Source organism: Giraffa tippelskirchi, chromosome 13 (assembly GCF_054371585.1).
Source record: "Giraffa tippelskirchi isolate mGirTip1 chromosome 13, T2T-mGirTip1v1.2.pri, whole genome shotgun sequence".
In the NCBI taxonomy this organism is placed as follows: Eukaryota; Metazoa; Chordata; class Mammalia; order Artiodactyla; family Giraffidae; genus Giraffa; species Giraffa tippelskirchi.
Window position 1 is genome coordinate 22,849,460 of NC_137287.1, and position 22,402 is coordinate 22,871,861.

The following is a 22,402-nucleotide window of genomic DNA, read 5'->3' on the forward strand; positions in this document are numbered from 1 at the left end:
GTGAGCTGGAAAACAGATTGGTGGAAATCACTGCCACAGAACAGAATAAAGGAAAAAGAATGAAAAGAAGTAAGGACTGCCTCAAAGACCTCTGGCATAACATTAAACACACCAACATTCACATTATAGTGGTCCAGGGAGGAGAAGAGAGAGAAAAAAAGATCTGGGAAGATATTTGAAGAGATAATAGCCAATAACTTCCTTAACGTGAGAAGGAAACACTCAAGTCCAGGAAGTGCAGAGAGTCCCATACAGGATAAACCCAACAAGGAACACGTTGAGACACATATTAATCAAACTGAAAAAAAATTAAGGACACAGAATATATTAAAAGCAGCAAGGGAAAAGCAACAAATAATATACAAGGGAACCCCATATGGTTATCAGCTGATTTTTCAGCAGAAACTGCAGACCAGAAAGGAGTGACACAGTATATTTAAAGTGATAAAAAGGAAAAACCTACAATCAAGAATACTCTATGCAGAAAGGCTCTCATTCAGACTTGACAGAGAAATCAAAAGCTTTATAGACAAGCAAAAGCTAAGAGAATTCAGCACCACCAAATCAGCTTTACAACCAATACTAAAGGAACTTCTCTACGCAAAAACAAAAAGCCCACAAATAGAAAAAAGAAAATTACAAAAGGGAAATCTCACCAGTAAAGACAAACACAGTAAAGAAAGAAAATCATCCACACACATATATATCAAAATCAGCAATTGTGAGAGGAGGAGAGTTCAACTGCAGGATATTGGAAATGCATTTGAAATTAAGATACCGGCAACTTAAAACAGTCTTTTGTGAGTTTGTGTGTGTGTGTATATATGTAGGCTGGTATGTCAGAACCTCATGGAAAGTGCAAATCAAAAATCTACAATACATAGGCACACAGAAAAGAAAGTGCAATCCAAACACAACCCTAAAGATAGTGATCAAATCACAAGAGAAGAGAACAAAAGAGGAAGGGAAGCAAAAAAAGACTAGACCAGAAAATTCTGTATTACAAGAGGCTGTCCTTCATATGATAGGGTGTTTAGCAACATCCCTGGCTTCTTCCTGTTAATAGGACTCTCCCCACTTTTGACAACCAAAAATGTATTCAGACATGGCCAAACATCCCCTGGGGACAAACTCATCTCCAGTTGAGAACAGCTGCTTGTCTATTCTGAAAATCATGGCCTCAGATTTGGAAGCTCTGCCCTCATGAATTTAACCTACTATCATCTATTAGAAACCTCTGTTTTCCCTGTTGTTTATTCTTATACATATAGATTGTTTTTCTGGACTAACAGTTCCAGAAGCTTCTCTTTGTATCTCAGTTTCAGTCTCTGAAGTGTTGGCCAACTCTTGGAAGTATACCACTGGGCTCTGCAAAGTTAATTCTGCCTACTCCATGTCATCTTTATTTTATTTCGAAAACATTTTAAGTCAGAGCATCCCAAAACATCCTCCAATTTTGGGAAAATCTGTCCAGCCATTTTTACATCGTCTGACAACAAACAGAGAGAAACTTAATTCTGTTCAATAGACTTTAGGTTCATTAGTTCCAAATATTCATGTTAAAATTTAGACATAGAATTTTAGAACTAGAAGGAGGAATAGGAAGTATTGTTTATTGCACATTTACTGTATGTTAGGCATAGTATTAATTGCTTTATATTATAGCTTTACAACAATCCAATGAGGTGTTGTTTCCACTTAAAATTAGTGACAATAACCTTTGAAAAATAGAAATATTTTGTCTAAGTTCATGTAGCTCAGAAGTGGCAAAATTGAAATTTGAAGCCAAAGTTCTGAATTTCCAGTTCACTGTGCCTTTTGCCATGTTATGTTTCTCTGTCATAGTTTGGACTATTTTTTATATTATCTCTTTGTTTGCCACTCTGACTAATCTGATTTAGTGACCTGTATTTGTATGTTTGATTTTATGTTCTTCAATATGGAAGATACTTAAATGTATACAAAAAGTATGATGACTTATTGGATAACACGGCAGAACAAAACATCACTGCATTCCTGAAAGAAAATCATGAAATTGATGATTTTGTGACGGTAGGGGATGCCACTTGACATTTTGTATCTTGGTTACATGTGCAACAGACAGTCCAATAAGTAGTCAGTGTGTTTCATTAGTATATATACAGTGCTCAACATTGTACTGTATTGGCTGGGGATGAGGCTAGGGGCAAATGCATAGAGGCTAAAGACAAATTAAACTACTTGAATCTACTTTTTTCTACAGAGGATCAATAGCATTAAAGAGCGGAGAAATGAAATTGCATCCATGCACATAACTGTGCCTTTGGCCATGTTCTGCCTTGACACCATGACCCTAAATTATGATCTCTGTGAACGAGCCCAAAATCTTAAAGACCGTCTGATTCAATTCCAAGTGGATGTAAACCGGGACAGCAACACCAGGTATTATTGTTGCATGCAGGGAAATAGCAATAATAAGTGGCACGAACGGGAGAATGAAAAGTGGACAGAACTTGTACCTTCCAGCAATGACCAGGCTGAAGTTCCAATTCAAGTTGTTTCTGCCCCCAAAGTGAGGGTTGCAGGGACTCTAGGTTCAGGCTAGATGATAAACAATAAGGAGAAAACTATCTGGGATTTAGAGTTGTTGTTGTTCAGTTGCTCAGTCATGTCTGACTCTTTGCGATCCCATGGATTGCCGCATGCCAGGGACTTAGAGTATGAAGATGGAAAGAATCCTGAGGCAGTTAATCTCTGATCCTTCAGCCTTTGCTTTCTTGCAGACAACTTCAGAGAGATATTACTTGGCAGTCTGAGCTCTAGGCCCTCTCACTGGCCACCTGTCACACACTCGAAGACACGGTGCTTACAATCAGCCCTTAGAATCTCTTCTATGCAGACTTCTACTGTCTGGGTGTGGGGATTCTGTTATTCAATCTTAAACTCTATATCGTGCCTTCATGTTACTGATGACCATATGTTAGTCAATATGTTTTTGGTTGTAAGGGGTAGGAGGTGAGACTGGCTAATATAAAAAAGAAATTTGGAGTCTGCACGTTGAAAAGTTTAGGAGTTGCTAGCCTCAGGCCCTCAATACTACAATTAGGATGTAGTCTCCTTCCCTCTGCTTGCTGTCTGCTGTGTCAGCTTTATTCTTGGACAGGTGTTCTCCAGTTTGTGGGCCCCAGAAGCTCCAGACTTAATCCTCCCAGGTTCTCATTCACAGGGGAAAAAAGACTTCCCTTTTTTCCAACGCTGTGCCACTGGGCAGGTGTGGCACTGGCCTGACTTGGATTGTTTGGACAACACCAAGGCAAACACCATAGTCAAGAGGATGGTTTAGATCTGTGTACTATTCTCATCTCTGGAGTGGATGTCAGCCTTACCTAAACCATGAGAACCAAGAAAAGGAAAGAGAGGGTACCCCAAGAAGACGTAGGCTGTGGTTACTAGAAAAAGAAATGATGCTAAGATGCTGGGACAGTAAATATCTGCTACTCTGCTTCTATTTGAATGTTACAAAATGTGTGTTATTTCTAGCTCTCTTCCTCAGACAGCTTTAAATGACAGACTAAAATGATTTAATACTAATAATCATTATCAATATTATTCTATATATCAATATTCATTTATTTGTAGATAAGTATAAGTTTAGCATTTTATGGCACTTTTAAGATTTATAAACTACATATCAGAAACTCATCAGCAAATTAATGATAATAATAGTTACCATTTTTCCAGCACACATGGTAGTCCAGACACTGTGTAAGTGTTCTGAACATTCAATATCTAATCAGTCTTTACACCAACCCTAAGAAGTTGTTCATTATTCTCTCCTTTATGTTGATAAAGAAACTGAGCCTCCAAGAGATCCTCTAGTGGCACATCCAGGGCTTAACCTAGTTCATTTTGGCTCCAAATCCACACTCTCCACCACTGCATTCAACTTTCTGACTGAGTAATGAAATGGTGGGATTCCTGTTTTGGGAGCCAGAAGTCTTGGTTTTGAATCCAAGGCCTTCCATTTACTTGTTTGTGTTCTCTGGCTTCACCTCTTGGCTCTTCAGTTCCTTTGCCTATAGAATAAATATTTGGGACTAGGACAGTAAAACATTTTCAGCCCTCAAACTACTAGGACACTTCCTTTTGGAAAGTTTGAGCATCAGGTAGTCTTTTCTTTTTTTTTCCTTAAGTATTTGTTCCTGTCAAATCAGGGTTTCCCTGGTGGCTCAGCTGGTAAAGAATCCTGCCTGCAATGCGGAAGACCTGGGTTTGATCCCTGGGTTGGGAAGATCCCCTGGAGAAGGGAAAGGCTACCCACTCTAGTATTTTGGCCTGGAGAATTCCTTAGACTATACAGTCCATGGGGTTGCAAAGAGTTGGACATGACTGACCGACTTTCACTTGCACTTCCTGTCAAATCAAGCAACATGATGCCTTGGTTGGTCCATGCTTTCTTCCCCATCAAAATAAATGTATAATTTCCTTTGGTCTTTTTGATATAAATGAAAGTAAGGGTCCCATTACAAACCTGTGGATTTCTAAGAGCCCAGAAACAGAAACTCCTGGTCAGTGATTGAGTTCTGAAGTTTCTTCCTACCTTGAAAATAGTGACTCTGACTCATTTGTTCTTCTCAGCCATCCATTGAGGTAGGTAAAACAGATATAAAACACCCTACTGAATGGAGAAGAGGCCCAGAAAAAAAAAAAACCTAACTTGGCCAATTAGGTGAGTTTGAATCTTCTGAATCCACATCCCACCCTTGCTACTTTTTTATCCTGTGATTGCTGAGTGAAGTAAGTTCCTATTTCCAGTGATAGGTGTTCCCTGGAAAGGGATGCTCTGGCCATAAAGGCAGGAGGCACCTTGAAGTGCATTAGTGATAAAGTGGGCATGCCATCCATTTCCACTATAGGTACATTGGTATAAAGTTGCTAAAGCAATGACTTGAAATATTAATCAGGAATTCCATGGCCCTGAGAAGAGATACAAGAAATTATCCCTCTGGTCTGAATGTATGTTACCCTCGGGGTGGAAAATCTTGTCCAAAATATGACAACAAAGTAGAGAGGCCATAGATTGATGCAAAATATATTGGTCTCCCTGATGCCATCACTACACCAGACAGAGAATAGCCCTGTGATTACAGGACCCCTGGATCTTTATTTTAAATGATATTGTCAGTGCATGTAGAAAACAGTGTTTGTTGTGCTTAACTTATCCCTTGATATTGCTAAGGTGTTATTTTGGTCAGATTTCTGATATCATCAAGCCATATTCAGGACTTTTAGAGGGTCTAGTAGTTAATGGGTATAAAAGGGTATAAAAGAAAGACTCAACTCAGTCTAACTCGTGAGTAGCAAAAACCCACATCTTCCCTACTGTGTGTTTTCTGTGTGTCTCCTTTACTTTTATATAGAACTCTTCATTCTTGTCACTGCTGGTCACCAAATGTGTAGAGGACTTTCCCCACACAAATCAATTCAGCTGGGTGCCCCTGCAATTCAACTTAATTCTGACACTGTCTTCCCAGAGGTAGCATCAGCTTCCACAGGTTAAGGGCTCAGTCCTATAAGACTGTCTCTCATAATTTCAGACACCAGTCACAAGTTCGAGTTGTTACCTGTGCTTCTGACCAACCAGCTGTAAATTGAAGGTTCTAGTGACCCTTTTCTTGGGTTTAATCAATTTGTTCCAGGCTTCTAATCATGGCTCAGTCTTTCCAGTGACCAGCTCCTCATCCAAGAGTCACCCTGAGTCACCTCACTAGAATGAAAGATACTCTTATCACCCATAAAATTACATGGGTTTCATGGGCTTGATGCTAGGAACTGGGGGCAGAGACCAATATATATTTTTTGTTGAGACAGGAAGGGATAAAAATGAATTTGAAACAGAAACGGGTAGAGATTCTTTTCCCACTGAATTCTGCTCAAGGTATTTCCCCCCCAAATAAATTGTGAACCATGGTATAAAGGAGAAAAGAGACCTCAAAAACAGGGCGACTGAGCACAAGAGGAGGGAAAAAAAAAAGACTGCAACTTGCTCCCAGGGACTGGAGAAAATTAAAAAAGGTTGGAATCCATCAGTGTTCTATTAGTCATCTTTTCCTTCATCTTCTTCTCCTTCCTCCCCCTCATCATCATCTTCATCTTCACCTTCATCCTCATCCCCTTCTTCATCAATATCTTCCAATCCTTCCTCTTCATCATCGTTGTCATCCTCTTCTCCTTCCCTTTCCTCATCATCCATGTCAGGAACCAAGTAGCACTATAATGGATTTGACCAAATATTATCTTTGATGACCTCTCCTAACTCATCTGAGTCCCTTGGACTGCAAGGAGATCCAACCAGTCCATCCTAAAGAAAATCAGTCCTGAATGTTCATTGGAAGGACTGATGTTGAAGCTGAAACTCCAATACTTTGGCCACCTGATGCGAAGAGCTGACTCATTGGAAAAGACCCTGATGCTGGGAAAGATTGAGGGCAGGAGGAGAAGGGGACAACAGATGATGAGATGGTTGGATGGCATCACTGACTCAATGGACATGAGTTTGAGTAAACTCCAGGAGTTAGTGATGGACAGGGAGGCCTGGCATGCTGCAGTCCATGGGGTCGCAAAGAATTGGACACGACTGAGCGGCTGAACTGAACTGAACTCATTTGCACCTGCATCAGAATGATCAGTAAACCAGGTGAAGAAGATTTCTGGTTCCTCATGCTGTCCCTTTCTGCTGGTTTTATTCTGTGTTTGACTTGATCGTTTCGTCATATCCTTTCCAGATTTCCATTTGATTTCAGTAGACTTTGAAGATGGATCACCACTCTCATTCAGATGAAATTATTTGGAGAGAATTTTATTCTCGAAGTAAGGGTTTTCATCAAAAATAAAAAATCTATTCTGTAACCTGATTTAATGTCTTCAAATTCTATTACTTCAACTCTTGTCAAATAATGCAGCGCCTCTTCATCCTCCTCCCCAATGTTGTTACCCCAAAATTTGGGATGTTGGCGATCAATTCTGACCTCTTTTGAAAAAATAGTTGGCGGAGTTTGTTATATTTCTGTTCTACTTTCAAAATCGCCTCACTGGCTTGTTCATTAAGTCTATCTATTTCATTTTGTACTTCATCAATATGTTCAATTGCTTCTTGCTGTTCTTTTTCTGAGGTCTCCTCGGCCCCGTCGTGGTTGGAGTTGAGCTCCTTTTTACTGACGTTGGTCCCTGTAGCCGACGCGGTGGTGCTCCGCGTTCGGGGCAGGGCGGGGAGCGGGGTCGGGGAGAGAAGGGAAGGCGAAGGGGCGGGGCGGCGGCTTCCTTTCACGCCCCCCGCGCGGGCGCTCGCGGGCGCTCGCTCCGTCCGGCCGCCCCTCCCGGCGCACTTCCGCTCGCTCGCCGTGCCTCCTCTTTGCTCGCGCGCGCTGCCCTCGCGGCCTGACGACGAAGGAGGCGCTGATGCGGCGTGCCGGCCCGGCCCGGGCTGCGGGTTACGGAGGGGAGCGGGCGGCGGCGTCGGGCGGGCAGGCGACTAGGCTCCCTCCCTCAGGCTCCGTGCTCCAGCTCGCTGCTCCATCTCCCCGAGCCGCCGCCTCCTCCACCTCCTCCTCAGGGCGAGGGCAAAACTATGACAGCTATTATTTTTTTTAATTTTATTTTTTAATTGAAGGATGATTGCTTTACAGAATTTTGTTGTTTTCTGTCAAACCTCAACATGAATCAGCCATAGGTATACACATATACCCTCCCTCCTGTCTCCCTTCCCTTCCCACCGCTCTAGGTTGATACAGAGCCCCTGTTTGAGTTCACTGAGACATACAGCAAATTCCCATTGTCTATTTTACATATGGTAATTAAGTTTCCATGTTACTCTCTCCATACATTGCACCCTCTCCTCCCCTCTCCACGTGTCCATAAGTCTGTTCTCTATGTCTGTTTCTCCATTGCTGCCCTGCAAATAAATTCTTCAGTACCATCTTTCTAGATTCTGTATATATCCATGAGTGTACGGTAATTGTTTTTCTCTTTCTGACTTACTGCACTCTGTATAATTGGCTCTATGTTCATCCACCTCATTAGAACTGACTCAGATGCATTCCTTTTTAGGGCTGTGTGATATTCCATTGTATATATGTACCACTACTTCTTTATCCATTTATCTGTTGATAGACATCTAGGTTGCTTCCATGTTCTAGCTTTTGTAAATAGTGCTGCAATGAACATTGGGGTACATGTGTCTTTTTCAATTTTGTTTTCCTCAGAGTATATGGCTAGGAGTGGGATACGGTGGTTTTATTCATAGTTTTTTAAGGAATTTCCATACTGTCTTCCATAATAGCTGTATTGATTTATATTCCCACTAACAGTGCAAGAGCATTCCCTTTTCTCCACACCCTCTCAAGCATTTATTGTTTGTAGACTTTTTGATGATGGCCATTCTGACTGGTGTGAGGTGATATCTCATTGTAGTTTTGATTTGCATTTCTCTAATAATGAACTATATTGAGTATCTTTTCATGTGTTTGTTAGCCATTTGTATGTCTTCTTTGGAGAGATTTCTGTTTAGGTCTTTTCCTCATTTTTTTGATTGGGTTGTCTTTCTGGTATTGAGTTGTATGAGCTGCTTATATGTTTTGGAAATTAATCCTTTGTCAGTTGTTTCATTTGCTATTATTTTCTCCCCTTCTGAGGGTTCTCCTTTCACCTTGCTTATAGTTTCCTTTGCTGTGCAAAAGCTTTTAAGTTTAATCAGATCCCACTTGTTTACTTTTGTTTTTATTTCCATTACTCTAGGAGGTGGGTTATAGAGGATCTTGCTCTGATTTATGTCATCGAGTGTTCTGCCTATGTTTTCCTCTAAGAGTTTTATGGTTTCTGGTCTTACATTTAGGTCTTTCATCCATTTTAAGTTTATCTTTGTGTATGGTGTTAGGAAGTGTTGTAATTTCATTCTTTTACATGTAGCTGCCTAATTTTCCCAACACCACTTACTGAAGAGTGGTATCTTTGCCCCATTGTATACTCATGCCTCCTTTGTAAAAAATAAGGTACCCATGAGTGTGTGGGTTTATTTTTGGGTTTTCTATCTTATTCCATTGGCCTGTATTTCTGTTTTTGTGCCAGTATCATAGGTTTTGATGACTGGAGCTTTGTAGTATAATCTGAAGTCAGGAAGGTTGATTCCTTCAGCTCCATTTTTCTTTTTCAAGACTGCTTTGGTTATTCAGGGTCTTTTGTGTTTCCATATGAATTGTGAAATTTTTTTGTTCTAGTTCCATGAAAAATGCCATCGGTAATTTGATAGGGATCACACTGCATCTGTAAATTGCATTTGGTAGTATAGTCACTTTCACAATATTGATTCTTCTTACCTAGGAACATGGAATATCTTTCCACCTGTTAATGTAATCTTTGATTTCTTTCATCAATGTCTTATAATTTTCTGTATACAGTTATTTTGTCTCCTTAGGTAGATTTATTCCTAGATATTTTATTCTTTTTGTTGCAAGGGTGAATGGGATTGATTCCTTAATTTCTCTTTCTGATTTTTCATTGTTAGTATATAGGAATGCAAGTGATTTCTGTGTATTGATTTTGTATCCTATGACTTTGCTAAATTCACTGATTAGTACTTTTCTGATAGTATCTTTAGGGTTTTCTATGTATAGTATCATGTCATCTGCACACAGTGAGAGCTTTACTTCTTCTTTTCCAACCTGAATTCCTTTTATTTCTTTTTCTTCTCTGATTGCTGTAACTAGGACTTCCAAAACTATGTTGAATAAAATGGGTAACCTGGAAGAAATGGGCAGATTTTTAGAAAAGTTCAATCTTCCAAGACTGAACCAAATAAGACTTAACTCTTATTTGTTAAGAGTATAAGGTTTGGAATCACTTAAACCAGGTTCAGATCCTGGCTCTGACACCTAAACATCATGTTGTTTTGGATAAAGTTACTCAGCCTCATTTCTTCCGTTACAAAATGTTAATAATATTAATAGTTCCTAACTCTTAAAAATTTTGTGAAAATTAAATGAGTTAATACTCATTCAGTGATTAGAATGGGTGTGGTAAAGGGCATAGTACATGTCATATATTATTACCATTTCTACTGTTATTATTTCTAAATATGGTATGCATGTGAATATTATCCATCAAGAATTTGCAGGTAGAGAAAACTTGGAAAACCTTGTCCTAATCTCCAAATGGGAATCATGTCTGCTTAGTATAGTGGGTCTTACAAGAAAGTTATTTTAGATGTTGATGATGGCTCTTACTTTCCCTGTAGCATCTGTAATCAGTACAGCCTCATTGCCGACAAAGTCAGTGAGATTCCTATCAACACTGGGGAGCTAGTATTCCTCATTGAATTCTTAAAGAAATCCAGCGATGTGACCGTATTCAAACTCAGGAGGCAACTTAAAGATGCAGTTGAACGGCTGGAGTTCTTGATGGACTATGCAGACTTGCCCCGTAAGTCCAATGTCATGTGTGTACATGCAAATGTATGTATATATTTATATGTTTAGATATAAGGAGCCGGGAAAGAAGAGTTCACAATCCTCCCACTAAATATCTGTATCAGAAGAGCTGCTTTTTAAGTGTCTCTATATTAGAGACACTAATTCCACACTCTTATCCAGAGGAATTTGAATCAAATGAAGAAAATCTTATTGGTAGATGAAAAGAAATATCTAGAGACTTGTCTGGTTCTTAGATGCCTGTCTTTGCATCTTATGTGTGGTGTTCCTAAAAAAGTCTCTTTCAAATGCAGAGTCCTTTTATAAATGGGTAGATTTCATTCATCTATAATGTTTATACACTCCTACCTTTGAGGAAGCCAGGGCACTTTCCTTCATGCTCCTGCATATTTTAAGAGGAAAGAAATGGTCAGGGCCCCTTCATGGCTTATTGAGCCAAGTTAGGACTCAATAAGGACTTGACTTGGTAAGACCAGGTTCTGAAGGAAAATCTAATATCACCTCTACAGGTCACGTTTCAGAACCTTTTTCCATCTGGAAATACCTGTGAATTATCTGGTGTTCACTATGGTTAGGGAGGAATGGTTATGGGAGGGAGAGAGAGGGACTGGGAGTGGAAAATTGGTCCCATAACCATCCACCTGCACATTCATGAGCTGTGCTCTTGACCATGTGAACACACACTGGAATCCCTCACTGTGGTCTCTACCCCCTAGATTCCCAAGGGTACATAAGGAACCCGGGGCATTTTAACTGACCAGAGCCATAAAATGGGTAGGGTATCTGACATTGATGTTACCACTGACCTTTAACCCAGACTGAAATTCAGATGAGGTGAAATAGTTTAAAGAATAGTTCCAAACTTTAGCTAGGAGTCTACTCAGACCTAGCCTAGAGGAAGATCATGAGGTGCGTAGTGGTTAGAACATAGGCTTTGGAATTGGTTAGTCCTGGGTTTGAAATCTGCTCTGCTGTCTCCTAGCAGTGTTGACCTTGACTACTTTGTTTCCCATCTGTAAAAACAAAGATGATCCTACCATCTACCTTCTAGCCAGGCCCTTGGTAAGTGCTCAGTAAATGTTGGGTAACATTCATCAATAATGGGCCCATTCATTCATTGCCACCCCTATACTCATTTCTGTTGACCTCTTATTCTGCTGAATTAATTCGTTGCGAACTGAGCAGTGTCCTAGGGCAGACTGTGTGTGTTTTGCAGAAGAGGATATCAAACTGAACAGCACTCTGTTCCTCTGGCCAGACCAGATTGAAGATATCTTTGAAAACAGCCGGAACCTTCTCCTTAGCAAGAGGGATCAGGCAGAGATGGACCTCATTAAAAGGTACAGGAAAAGTCTGATGTTTAAGAAATGATATCCAACTTTATAATAAGCTACATGTTCCTGGTTCTGTCTAGGGCCACCCTTGATCCAGCAATGCGTGGGTGAAGGCTCATGACAATTGGTGGAGAAGGAATTTCCTTGTTTCCCGCTAAGGGATATTCTCTTTAAGCCTGCTTCACTGTAGTAACTCCAACCAGTGCCTTCCCTCCCTGCCTTGAACAATTGAAAATTAGTGCTGCAGAGAGAAAAAGGCAAAAATAGTAGCATATAAGAGCAGCCTTACAATAATAATAGCAAAATTGTCAGCCTTACATTTAAGACCATGGATCTGTGAGATAACAAGGGATAATAAAGCATGGTTGGTAGCTGAGAAATTGCCTGCTTTGCAGCTGATCTCATTCAGTGCTAATGTGCCTGTAATCATTTTTTCATTGATTTTGGCTTTTTACTATGTGCTGTACTCTATTCTAGACACATAAGTGTGTTTGACTGCTAAATAAAGATTTTAATGCAGTGACAAAACATCACATACTGAAGTCAGACGATGTCAAGTGAAGTGGGCCAAGTATCACGTATCTGGTAAAGACATGCTTGTGTACATATGCATGTGTGCATGCATGCACACACACTCACACGTACACATACCAATTTATAGCACTTTGTTTAGGGACTGCAAATTCATACCAGTTACCATCCCCATCACACATGAAACCCCTAGTACCCAACGTTAGATTCCGTAATCCTTGCTAATACTCAGGAGAAAGGAAAAGGGCAGATAAAAGGGATTTCTACACAGAATGGGAGATTGCGCTGAAGGATAATCCCAAGAGAGGAAGTTGCTATCTTCACAACAACCTTTGCCCAGAAAAACAACAAAAGAGATGTGTATGTTTGTTTCTACCTACAGCCTTCTCCTCCCTCTACCTAAATGGCTGCTGTCCCCAGAACCCAGAATTTAGCCCAATGAATAGAACTTATTTTTTAACTAATGTTTTTGTTGTTGTTCAGTTGCTAAGCTGTGTCTCTTGGTAACCCCATGGATTGCAGCATGGCAGGCTTCCCTGTCTTTCACTATCTCCCAGAATTTGCTCAAACTCATGTCCATTGAGTCGGTGATGCTATTCAACCATCTCATCCTCTGTTGTCCTCTTCCCTTCCTGCCCTTGATCTTTCTCAACATCAGTGTCTTTTCCAATGAGTTCTTCACATCAGGTGGCGAAAGTATTGGAGCTTCAGCTTCAGCATCAGTCCTTCCAATGAATATCCAGGGTTGATTTCCTTTAGGACTGACTAAAGGAAATCAGTCCAAGGGACTCTCAAGAGTGTTCTCCAATACCACAATTTGAAAGCATCAGTTCTTCAGTGCTCAGCCTCTTCATGGTCCAATTCTCACATCTGTACATGGCTACTGGAGAAACCATAGCTTTGATTATATGGACGTTTGTCAGCAAAGTGATGTCTGTGCTTTTTAATATGCTGCCTAGGTTTGTCATAACTTTCCTTCCAAGGGGCAAGCATCTTTTGTCCTTTTTAGAACAGTTTTAGGTTCACAGAAAAATTGAGCAGAAAGTATAGGGTCCTCCTATACCCCCTCACCCCTTACATATAGCCTCCCCCCTCAGCAGAACCATTTTAAAAGCTAGATGAACAAGAGCAAATTTCTTCATCTTTTTTGAGCCTCAGTGTCCTCATCCAGAAAATGGGGATAGTAGAACCAATCTAAGATCATCTGATTTTCTGAGAGGTGTCATTGTGTTAAAGGATGAAATCAGATGGTCTGAGGTGGTGCCTAAGTGATATCCAGCACATGGCAGGCATTCAGGAGCAGTCAGCTTCTTTTGCACACTCGCAATGACTTCTTTAGGGAAAAAAATGCTTCTTAACTTTTAAACAACTACCTGTGAGCAGACTTCTAGAACATTACTCTAAGACCATTCACAGTAACTGTTGAAGTTAATAGGACTGAGGGGTGGCTCTGGAAGAAATTGGAACACATGTCATTTATGGTGAGAGGAGAGTGCCAGACTTCTTGGAGGGGCAACTCAAGCTTGACCCATCACTTGGTATCTGAGCTCTCAATCACAGAGCTCAGCAGAGAAGCAGCTCTAGGGACACCTGCAACCCTGGGCTCAGCCCTCTCTTTAGTGAACTCTTAAACTTCCTGTCCATCATTTTTGCATAAATCCTGAGAAAACCTGCAAGGAGGGCTTAGAAACACTCATTTATTCGTTCACCTTCTATGAGAACAATCCCCTTCCCTCTCTAATAGACTTGACCTTGTTTTCCCAGGCCACAGTAATATTTTTAATTCAATGCCAATTTCCATCTGTTGTCTCCACCCCCTCTCCCAATTTCTATCCACCTTCCTCTGTCCGCTCCATGCAGGGTTGGCTGATTCCTGCAGTCTCTAGCCTTCAGCTCCTGTGTCTGTTGGATCCAGACAGGCAGGGCCAGTGGAAAGTCCTCAGGAGGTTGGAGAGTGGCTACTGTGCTGCTTCTCCTCTCCCTCCCTACTTGTTCCTGGGGTTCTGGCCAGTAGCTGCATCCCTCCTGGATGACAATTCTTTCTCCTCCGTGTTTCCAGTTCTCATTGTCCCCTCAGGCCTAGGGATCATAGTGACTTCCCTCTGAGGTTACAAGTCTCTGGATGCTTCATTCTCCTCTCTTTGTTCCTTTAACCCTACCCACATCTCACCTCTATAAGTAGTCCCTTCATTGAAGTCTCTTTCTTTGAACATCAGAGTAAATTACGTTTCTTGCCAGAATTCTTACCAATATAACATTTTTAAATTATTGCAATATTCTCCCACAGACTTCAGGTGGTCCTAGGAATAGAACTCAATTTACTTAACCAAATTTCCTGAGTGCCTACTATTTACTAATGACATACTTATATATATGTATATACTATGGATTTGAAAGCACTTTAGAAGTTGTAATGTGCTAAGCAATTATAAAAAAATTAAAACAATATAAACTATTAATTATAAAAAATATTTTACAGAGGTATAATGCACAGCATAGGGAATATAGTCAGTATTTTATAATAACTATGTCTAATGTGTGATCTATAAAGATATCAAATCACTGTGTTATACAACTGAGACCAATATAATATTGCAAGTCAACTGTACTTCAATAAAATTTGTAAAAGAGAAATTTAAAGCAATAGGTAACAGTAATATTTTACAATAATCACTGAGTTTGTATACTACTTCCCTCTGGGAAGAATTCAAAATTGCTTTTATCTGAGATATATTTTTGTGTGTAAGTCTGTATTTGGCATCTAAAAAGAATCTTAATGATGTGAAAAAGCAGTCAGCAGCATGTAATTGTGTGGACAACAGGAAAATCAGATTTCCTCCCATTTTGTTCCACTCAGTGGTAGGTTCCAAGGGCCTAAAAGCAACCTGGAATATACATGACAAACATTTCAGGAATGTGAGCTGCTCTTTGCCATGAGAGTGCATCTTGTGAATAGAGAGAAAGGTATCTTACGGAGAGTACCCCAATTGTGTTCTGGGGTCCAGGGAGAACATAGTACTTTGCAAATAGCAAGCTCTCACTCTTTTGAATGAATGAATGAGTGAGTGGATAAATGAGACTTTTTCCTAGTAAGGATATTCTCTGAGGTTAATACCTATCAGAGTATAAAATCACAAAACAAAAGCAAAAACTTAGTGCTATGTGTTTTCTATCTCTGAATCCTTAAAACTTTGGTGAAAAACAAGCATGAGAAGCAGTAGCCACCTTTCCTTCTTTCCTCTTGGACTCTTGTATCCATTTCTCTTCTCTGAGGATATAGAGAACAAAAGGGACATGGGAGGTAGAAGATAAAGCTGATAAGACAGAAGCTCTATGAAGGAAAAGAATGGGAAAATGGAGCACAGTGGTTGCTTTCAAAGGGCAAATCCAGGAAGGGCTCATGTAAATAAGACTTGAAGGATGAGAAGGAGCCCATTAAGGCAAGACTGGGGAGGGAGAGAATAGAAGGATGTCCTGTTCTGTTGCAGGTATCATGCATGACCAATGGCTCCAACTTGAGACTACCTTTGCCTATAAAATGAGGGAGTAACGTCCCATAAATTCTGCCATATTCTTTGTTAGAAGTGAGTTACCAGCTCTAGCTCAAACTCAAGAGGACGGTTATACAAGGATATAAGTACCAGGAGGTATGGCTCTTTGGGGACCTTACCAGAGGCTACTTAACACACAGTGTAGTTAGAAATAAATTCAAATCAAACCACTGAAAATTAACTCTTTTAAATTATTTTTAAGGAAAAAAAGAACATCAAAACTGCCATCACAAAATTAAGTATTTTTAAGATAATAGCCAAATTTATGTTACTATAGTTGTTCTCCATGGCAAATTCCCCTTATTCATTCAATGAATATTGATGGTATTATGCCAGATGCTTCTTCTAAGTGTTGGAGATTCAATAAGGAATTAAGGAGATTAAAACTGCATTGGTAGAGTTTAAATTCTAGTGAATGAGACTGAACACTTTTATAGTGATTATTACATACCAGGCTCAATTTGAGCATTTTGTATATGTTAGCTTATTGACTACTAGAGTAGGTACTTTATCCATCCCTGTTTTATCTGAGGCCTAAAGAGTTGAAAGGACTTGAACAAGGTCACATAGCTACTATGTAGCAATGTAGGGACTTGAACTAGTCTGTCCTGCTCTAGAACCTATCCACTTAACACTGTGCTAATCTACCTCTTATGAAAAAGGGAGAAGTAAATTTGAGAACTGCTTTGTTGATAGTATGAATGAAATAGATAAATCTCTGGAATAGTCTTCCCTGATCACTCTAACTAAAGGAGCTCTTCACGTCCGTCCACTAGGCTTTCTGCTCTGTTCTGTTTTTCTTCAGAGCATTTATCACTATCAGAAATATTTTATTTCATATTTATCTATGTATGGTTTAATCTATCCCTCCATTCATATATGTTTACTGTCTGGGTTTCCCCAAACTAAAATACAAGCTCCATAAGGGTAGGGAGCTTAAGGGTGTACTTCACAAATATAGTGGGCTTCCCAGGTGGCTCAGCTGGTAAAGAATCTGCTTGCAGTGCGGGAGACCTGGTTTGATCTCTGGGTTGGGAAGATCCCCCGGAGAAGAGAATGGCTGCCCACTCCAGTATTATGACCTGGAGAATTCCATGGACTGTATAGTCCATGGGGTTGCAAAGAGTTGGATATGACTGAGCGACTTTCAGTTTAGGACTTCCCTGATGGCTTAGACGGTAAAGCGTCTGTCTACAACGCAGGAGACCTGGGTTCAATCCCTGGGTTGGGAAGATCCCCTGGAGAAGGAAATGGCAACCCACTCCAGTACTATTGCCTGGAAAATCCCATGGATGGAAGAGCCTGGAAGGCTATAGTCCATGGGGTCGCAAAGAGTCGGACACAACTGAGCAACTTCACGTTCTTTCTTTCTTTCACAAATATATTCCTGATGCCTAGAGCAGTTCTTAGAATTAGGCATTTAATAATAAATATCTAATAGATAAATAAATAATATGTATATGCATGAATTTTATACATGTATATATTTTATTAGGGCTTCTCTGGTGGCTCAGTGATAAAGAATCCACCTGCCAATGCAGGAGAACACAGGTTTGATCCCTGGATCAGAAAGATTCACTGGAGTAGGAAATGACAACCTACACCAGTATTCTTGGCTGGGAAATCCCATGGACAACAGTAGCCTGGCATGCTACAGTCCTTGCAGTGACAAAAGAGTCAGATATGACTTAGCAACTAAACAACAGCATATATTATATAGCATATATATTATAATACATATTTTATATACATTTATCTGTATGAGAAACATCTGAAAATATTTAACCGCCAATAGGTTCACAGCAGCTGTCTCTGGGAGGTAGGATTACAAATTATATATAATAGCATATATTTGTGTTTTACATATATTGTATCAGAAGATCATATTCTCCCCAGGCTTGAATATGGCTGAGCAGTGCTGATAAATCGAAAGTCCAAATATGATTGGATTGTCTTCACTTTCAGGTGCTCAGAATTTGAAGTGAAACTTGAGGGCTACAGCAAGGAACTGGAAAGTTTTAGGAAACGTGAAGTAATGACTACAGAAGAAATGAAGAACAATGTTGAAAAGCTTAATGAACTTTCAAAGAACTTAGATCAAGCCCTGGTGGAATTTGAGGTTTGGGGTCTTGGGATGGGCACTTATGACTGTACTGCTGTGTTGGTTCTGGTCCTTGGTTATGTGTTTTCCTAACATCTCCTGTCAGGTGGACAGTATTTAGTTGATTGATTGACCAGTTCTTTCTCTGGTACTTTCAACTACCGTTTCCCATACCCCTACATTATACCAGCTTTGTTAGTCACTGAGAGTACATAAAGAAGCGTTATTAATATAAGGGAATAATTGCTGACATGTATCAAGCATGTATTATGTACACAATGTGCAAAGGACTTCGTATGTGGTATATTACTTAATATCCATAATAAATCTTTGGGGTAGGTACTATATATTCATTTATCTCTATTTAAAATGGGAGAACTTAGTCTTGGAGAAGCTAAGTAACTTGCCCTGAAGTTGTCTACAGTAGTAAGTTCTTTAATCATTAAAGTTCTTACTTTGAGGCAGTTAAGCACAAGAAGGTTAACATTGTGTTAACAGTTAAAGTACATATAAAAATTCGTGAAAATGGGGATATGTATGTGTTACAGTGGAAGCAAAGATGATGGAGTAAGTGGCCAATTATTGTAAAGTTTCACTCACTGATCTCAGGTGCCATGACCCTCAGAGGTAACAGAGAGACCTTCTTGCTTGAGTTCATACCTTATTTTCTGGTCTTACCCTCCAGACGAACATGCATCTTCCTCAACTTGGTTTCTAAAGCACTGAGGAATTTGCCATGGTGGCTTCTAGGGTTCAGGAGAACCACCCACCCAATAAACAGCATCCCCTGTTGCCCTGCAGTTGATCAATAAGGAGGAGGAGCTGTTGGAAAAGGAGAAGAGTACCTTCCCTCTTCTGCAAACTCTGATGACCAACAAAGTGCCTTACGAGCAGCTGTGGGTGACAGCCTACGAGTTTAGCATCAAGTCAGAGGAATGGATGAATGGTATGCCGCAGTTTCACTCTCATCGGGCAGGATGGGGATAGGGTAGCAGAATCAACCCAGCCAGTTCCGAAATAAGACTGGGACTTCAGATTCTGGCTGGACTTTTTATCATATTCTCATACTATGGATTAAGGCAACCCTAGTTGAATTTTTCTGATGTGATAACGATGGAAGGTGGGGATCAAAAAGCCAGACCTGTAGCTAGGATAAAATAAAATAGGCACCCACTCAAAGCCATGGATTGGGTAGTGACTCGGAGAGGCAAGTGGTAGGAGGATAAGATGGCAGTTCCCCTACTATGCTGATGCTTTATGCCAGTGATTCAATATTATAAACACAACTATGATGAACACCTTTGTTGCCAATTTTCTGGATACAATAATGATAATTTTCTTAGGATAAATTACTGAAAGTGAAATGGCTAGATCAAAGAAAGGGTTGTAATAAAAATAAAAGGATTTTAGAATTTGCTTTTATTATTGGTATTGCCTTCCAGAAAAGTTATGTTTTGATTTACTATTCTTCTAGCAGTATTTGAGTGCCCATTCCTCATACCCTCAACAAACATCAGAAGTAAGAGCTTTACTTTTTTGCTCAAAAAAAGTGTTTTTTCCTTTAATAGAAGTTGAATGTTTATTGGTCAGTTGAATCCCTTGTTTAATAAGTCTGTGTGCTCTCTCACTTTATTGTATTATAAACCACCTTATTTAAATAATTTTCAGTTTTGGATAATATTTTTAATGGTGCATTTTAGTTTTTCAAGTACTCAATCATATCTACACATTTAGAATATTTTATCTTATTTATCACTTTCACACCTCTTTTAAAATTCACTTTTCTGTGTTAACTAGCACTTCCAAATTAAATGGTAGTTATAATGAGCACCTTTGTCTTATTCCTGATTCTAATGGAATTCTTCCAGAATGTCACCTTTAAATATGGTGCTTTTTGTTGATTTGAGGCAGAAAATATTTATGGTGATAAGGAAGTATCTATAATTTAGGATGTCTTTTTGTTAAAGATAATGTATTTAAAAATTTTATATTTTGTTTATCAGTTCCAATGACTTCAATAAACTTACTTGTACTACTCCTTCATAATCACACTCTCTACAGCCTTAACACCTAGCAACTATTGATCTCGTCATTGTCACTATAGCTTTGTCTTTTTGAGACTGTTGTATAAATTCCATTTTCTTTTTCAAATTTTATTACAACTTTTACAGTACCTTTGTCTTTATATCTTTTGTATAAAATTTGAGAGTCAGCTTATTCATTTATATACAAAATATGCTGGAATTTTGATTGGAAATGTATTAAATCTAGAGATCAATCTGGAAAAAAATTGACATCTTTACCACAAAATCTTCCAATCCATGGACATTGCATATCTAATTATTTTGATCTTCTTTGACTTCGTTTTGCCAATGTTTTGTAGGTTTCAGCATATAAATTCTATACATGTTTTGTTAAATCTACATGTATTTCTTTCTATTTGTTGTTATTCAATGGCTAAGTCATGTCTGACTCTTTGTGACCCCATGAACTGCCCCACACCAGACTTCCTGTCCTTCACTGTCTCCCAGAGTTTGTTCAAACTCATGTCTGTTGAGTCAGTGATTCCATTCAACCATCTCATCCTCTATCACCCACTTCTCCTCCTGCCCTCAATCTTTCCCAGCATCAGAGTCTTTTCCAATGAGTCAGCTCTTCAACATTAGGTGACGAAACATTGGAGCTTCAGCTTCAGCATCAGTCCTTCCAATGAATATTTAGGATTGATTTCCTTTAGGATTGACTGGTTTGATCTCCTTGTAGTCCAAGGGACTCTCAAGAGTCTTCTCTAGCACCACAATTCAAAGGTATTAATTCTTCAGGGCTCAGCCTTCTTTATGGTCCAACTCTCACATCTGTGTGTGACTACTGGAAAAACCATAGTTTTGACTATTTGGACCTTTGTCAGCAAAATGATGTCTCTGCTCTTTCATACACTGTCTAGGTTTGTCATAGCTTTTCTTCGAAGGAGCAAGCATTTTTTAAGTTCGCAGCTGTAGTCACCATCTGCAGCGATTTCTGGAGTCCAAGAAAATAAAATCTGTCACTGTTTCCACTTTTCCCCCATCTATTTGCCATGAAGTGATGAGACTGGATGCCATGATTTTAGTCTTTTGAATGTTGAGTTTTAAGCCAGCTTTTTCACGCTCCTCTTTCACCCTCCTCATGAAGCTCTTTAGTTCCTTTTCACTTTCTGCCGTTAGAGTGGTATCATCTACATATCTGAGGTTATTGATTCTTCTCCTGGCAATCCTGATTCCAGCTTCATCCAGCCTGGGATTTCACATGATGTACTAAACAGGGTGACAATATACAGCCTTGACATACTCCTTTCCTAATTTTGAACCAGTCCTTTGTTCCATGCCTGGCTCTAACTGTTGCTTCTTTTCCTGCACACAAGTTTCTCAAGAGACAAGTAAGATAGTCTGGTATTCCCATCTCTTTAAGAGCTATGATGTATATTTTATATATCTTTATATAAAGCTATGATACATGTTTTTAAATTTCATTGTGTATATTAAAACAATTGGGGTTTGGGAGCATTGTTTTTACCTATTTTTAAATTAATTTTGTTTTCTCACTGTCAAGTTTTAGAGTTCTTTGTGTATTTCAGATGGCAATAATATATCAGATATATGTTGTACAGTTTTTTTTCTACTAATCTTTGGCTTATCATATCAATCTTTTGACAGTGTCTTTCACAAAGCAGAAGTTTTTAATTTTAATAAAGTTTGATTTGTCATTTCTTTCATAGATCATGCCTTTAGTATTGTATCTAAGAAGTTAGCACCAAACCCAGGCTCATCTAGATTTTTCTGCTATGTATCTCTGCTATGTATCTCCTAGAAGTTTTATAGTTTTGCATTTTACACTTAAGTCCATGATCCATTTTGATTAATTTGTGTCAAGGATATACAGTTTGCATCTGCATGCGTTTGTTTTTGCATGTGGATATCTAGTTATTCTGAAACTATTTGCTGAAAAGTTTCGTTCTCTTTTTTATTCCCTTTGCTTCTTTGTGAAAAATCAGTTGACAATGGTGGATCTTATTTCTGGGATCTCTGTTCTATACCACTGACCTAGTTGTCTATTCTTTTACCAATAATACACTTGATTATCATAGCTGTATGGTAAGTTTTAAAGCTGGATAATGACAGTCCCCCAGCCTTATTCTTCTCCTTTAATCTTATATTGGCTATTCTGGGTCTTTGATGTCTCCACATAAACTTTAGAATCAGTTTGTCAGTATCTAGAAAAAAAACTTGTTGTTTTTTTGATTGGGATTGTGTTGAATCTATAGATCAAGCTAGGAAGAACTGACATCTTGACAACACTGAATCTTCCTATCCATGAACATTAATTTTTTCTCCACTTAATTTCCTTCTTCCTTAATTTCTTTCATTAGAGTTCTGTAGTTTTCCTTAT

General features: G+C 39.2%; 1 protein-coding gene and 1 pseudogene across 3 annotated transcripts in view; one reads left to right on the forward strand and one right to left on the reverse strand.

Moving 5' to 3' along the window:
• Positions 1-22,402, forward strand: part of DNAH3 (dynein axonemal heavy chain 3) — a 221,930-nt gene that overhangs the window by 31,545 nt on the left and 167,983 nt on the right. For all 3 annotated transcript variants that reach the window (XR_014072618.1, XM_081554574.1, XM_081554575.1), the window contains exons 12-17: positions 1,947-2,052; positions 2,243-2,421; positions 10,268-10,452; positions 11,677-11,800; positions 17,842-17,995; positions 18,779-18,923. Coding sequence is in view for 2 of the 3 variants with exons in the window: in XM_081554574.1 (XP_081410700.1) it covers positions 1,947-2,052; positions 2,243-2,421; positions 10,268-10,452; positions 11,677-11,800; positions 17,842-17,995; positions 18,779-18,923 (893 nt within the window). In the remaining variant the exon portion in view is untranslated. The remainder of the gene's footprint in view (positions 1-1,946; positions 2,053-2,242; positions 2,422-10,267; positions 10,453-11,676; positions 11,801-17,841; positions 17,996-18,778; positions 18,924-22,402) is intronic.
• On the reverse strand, positions 6,034-7,555 carry LOC145532162 (protein SET-like; annotated as a pseudogene).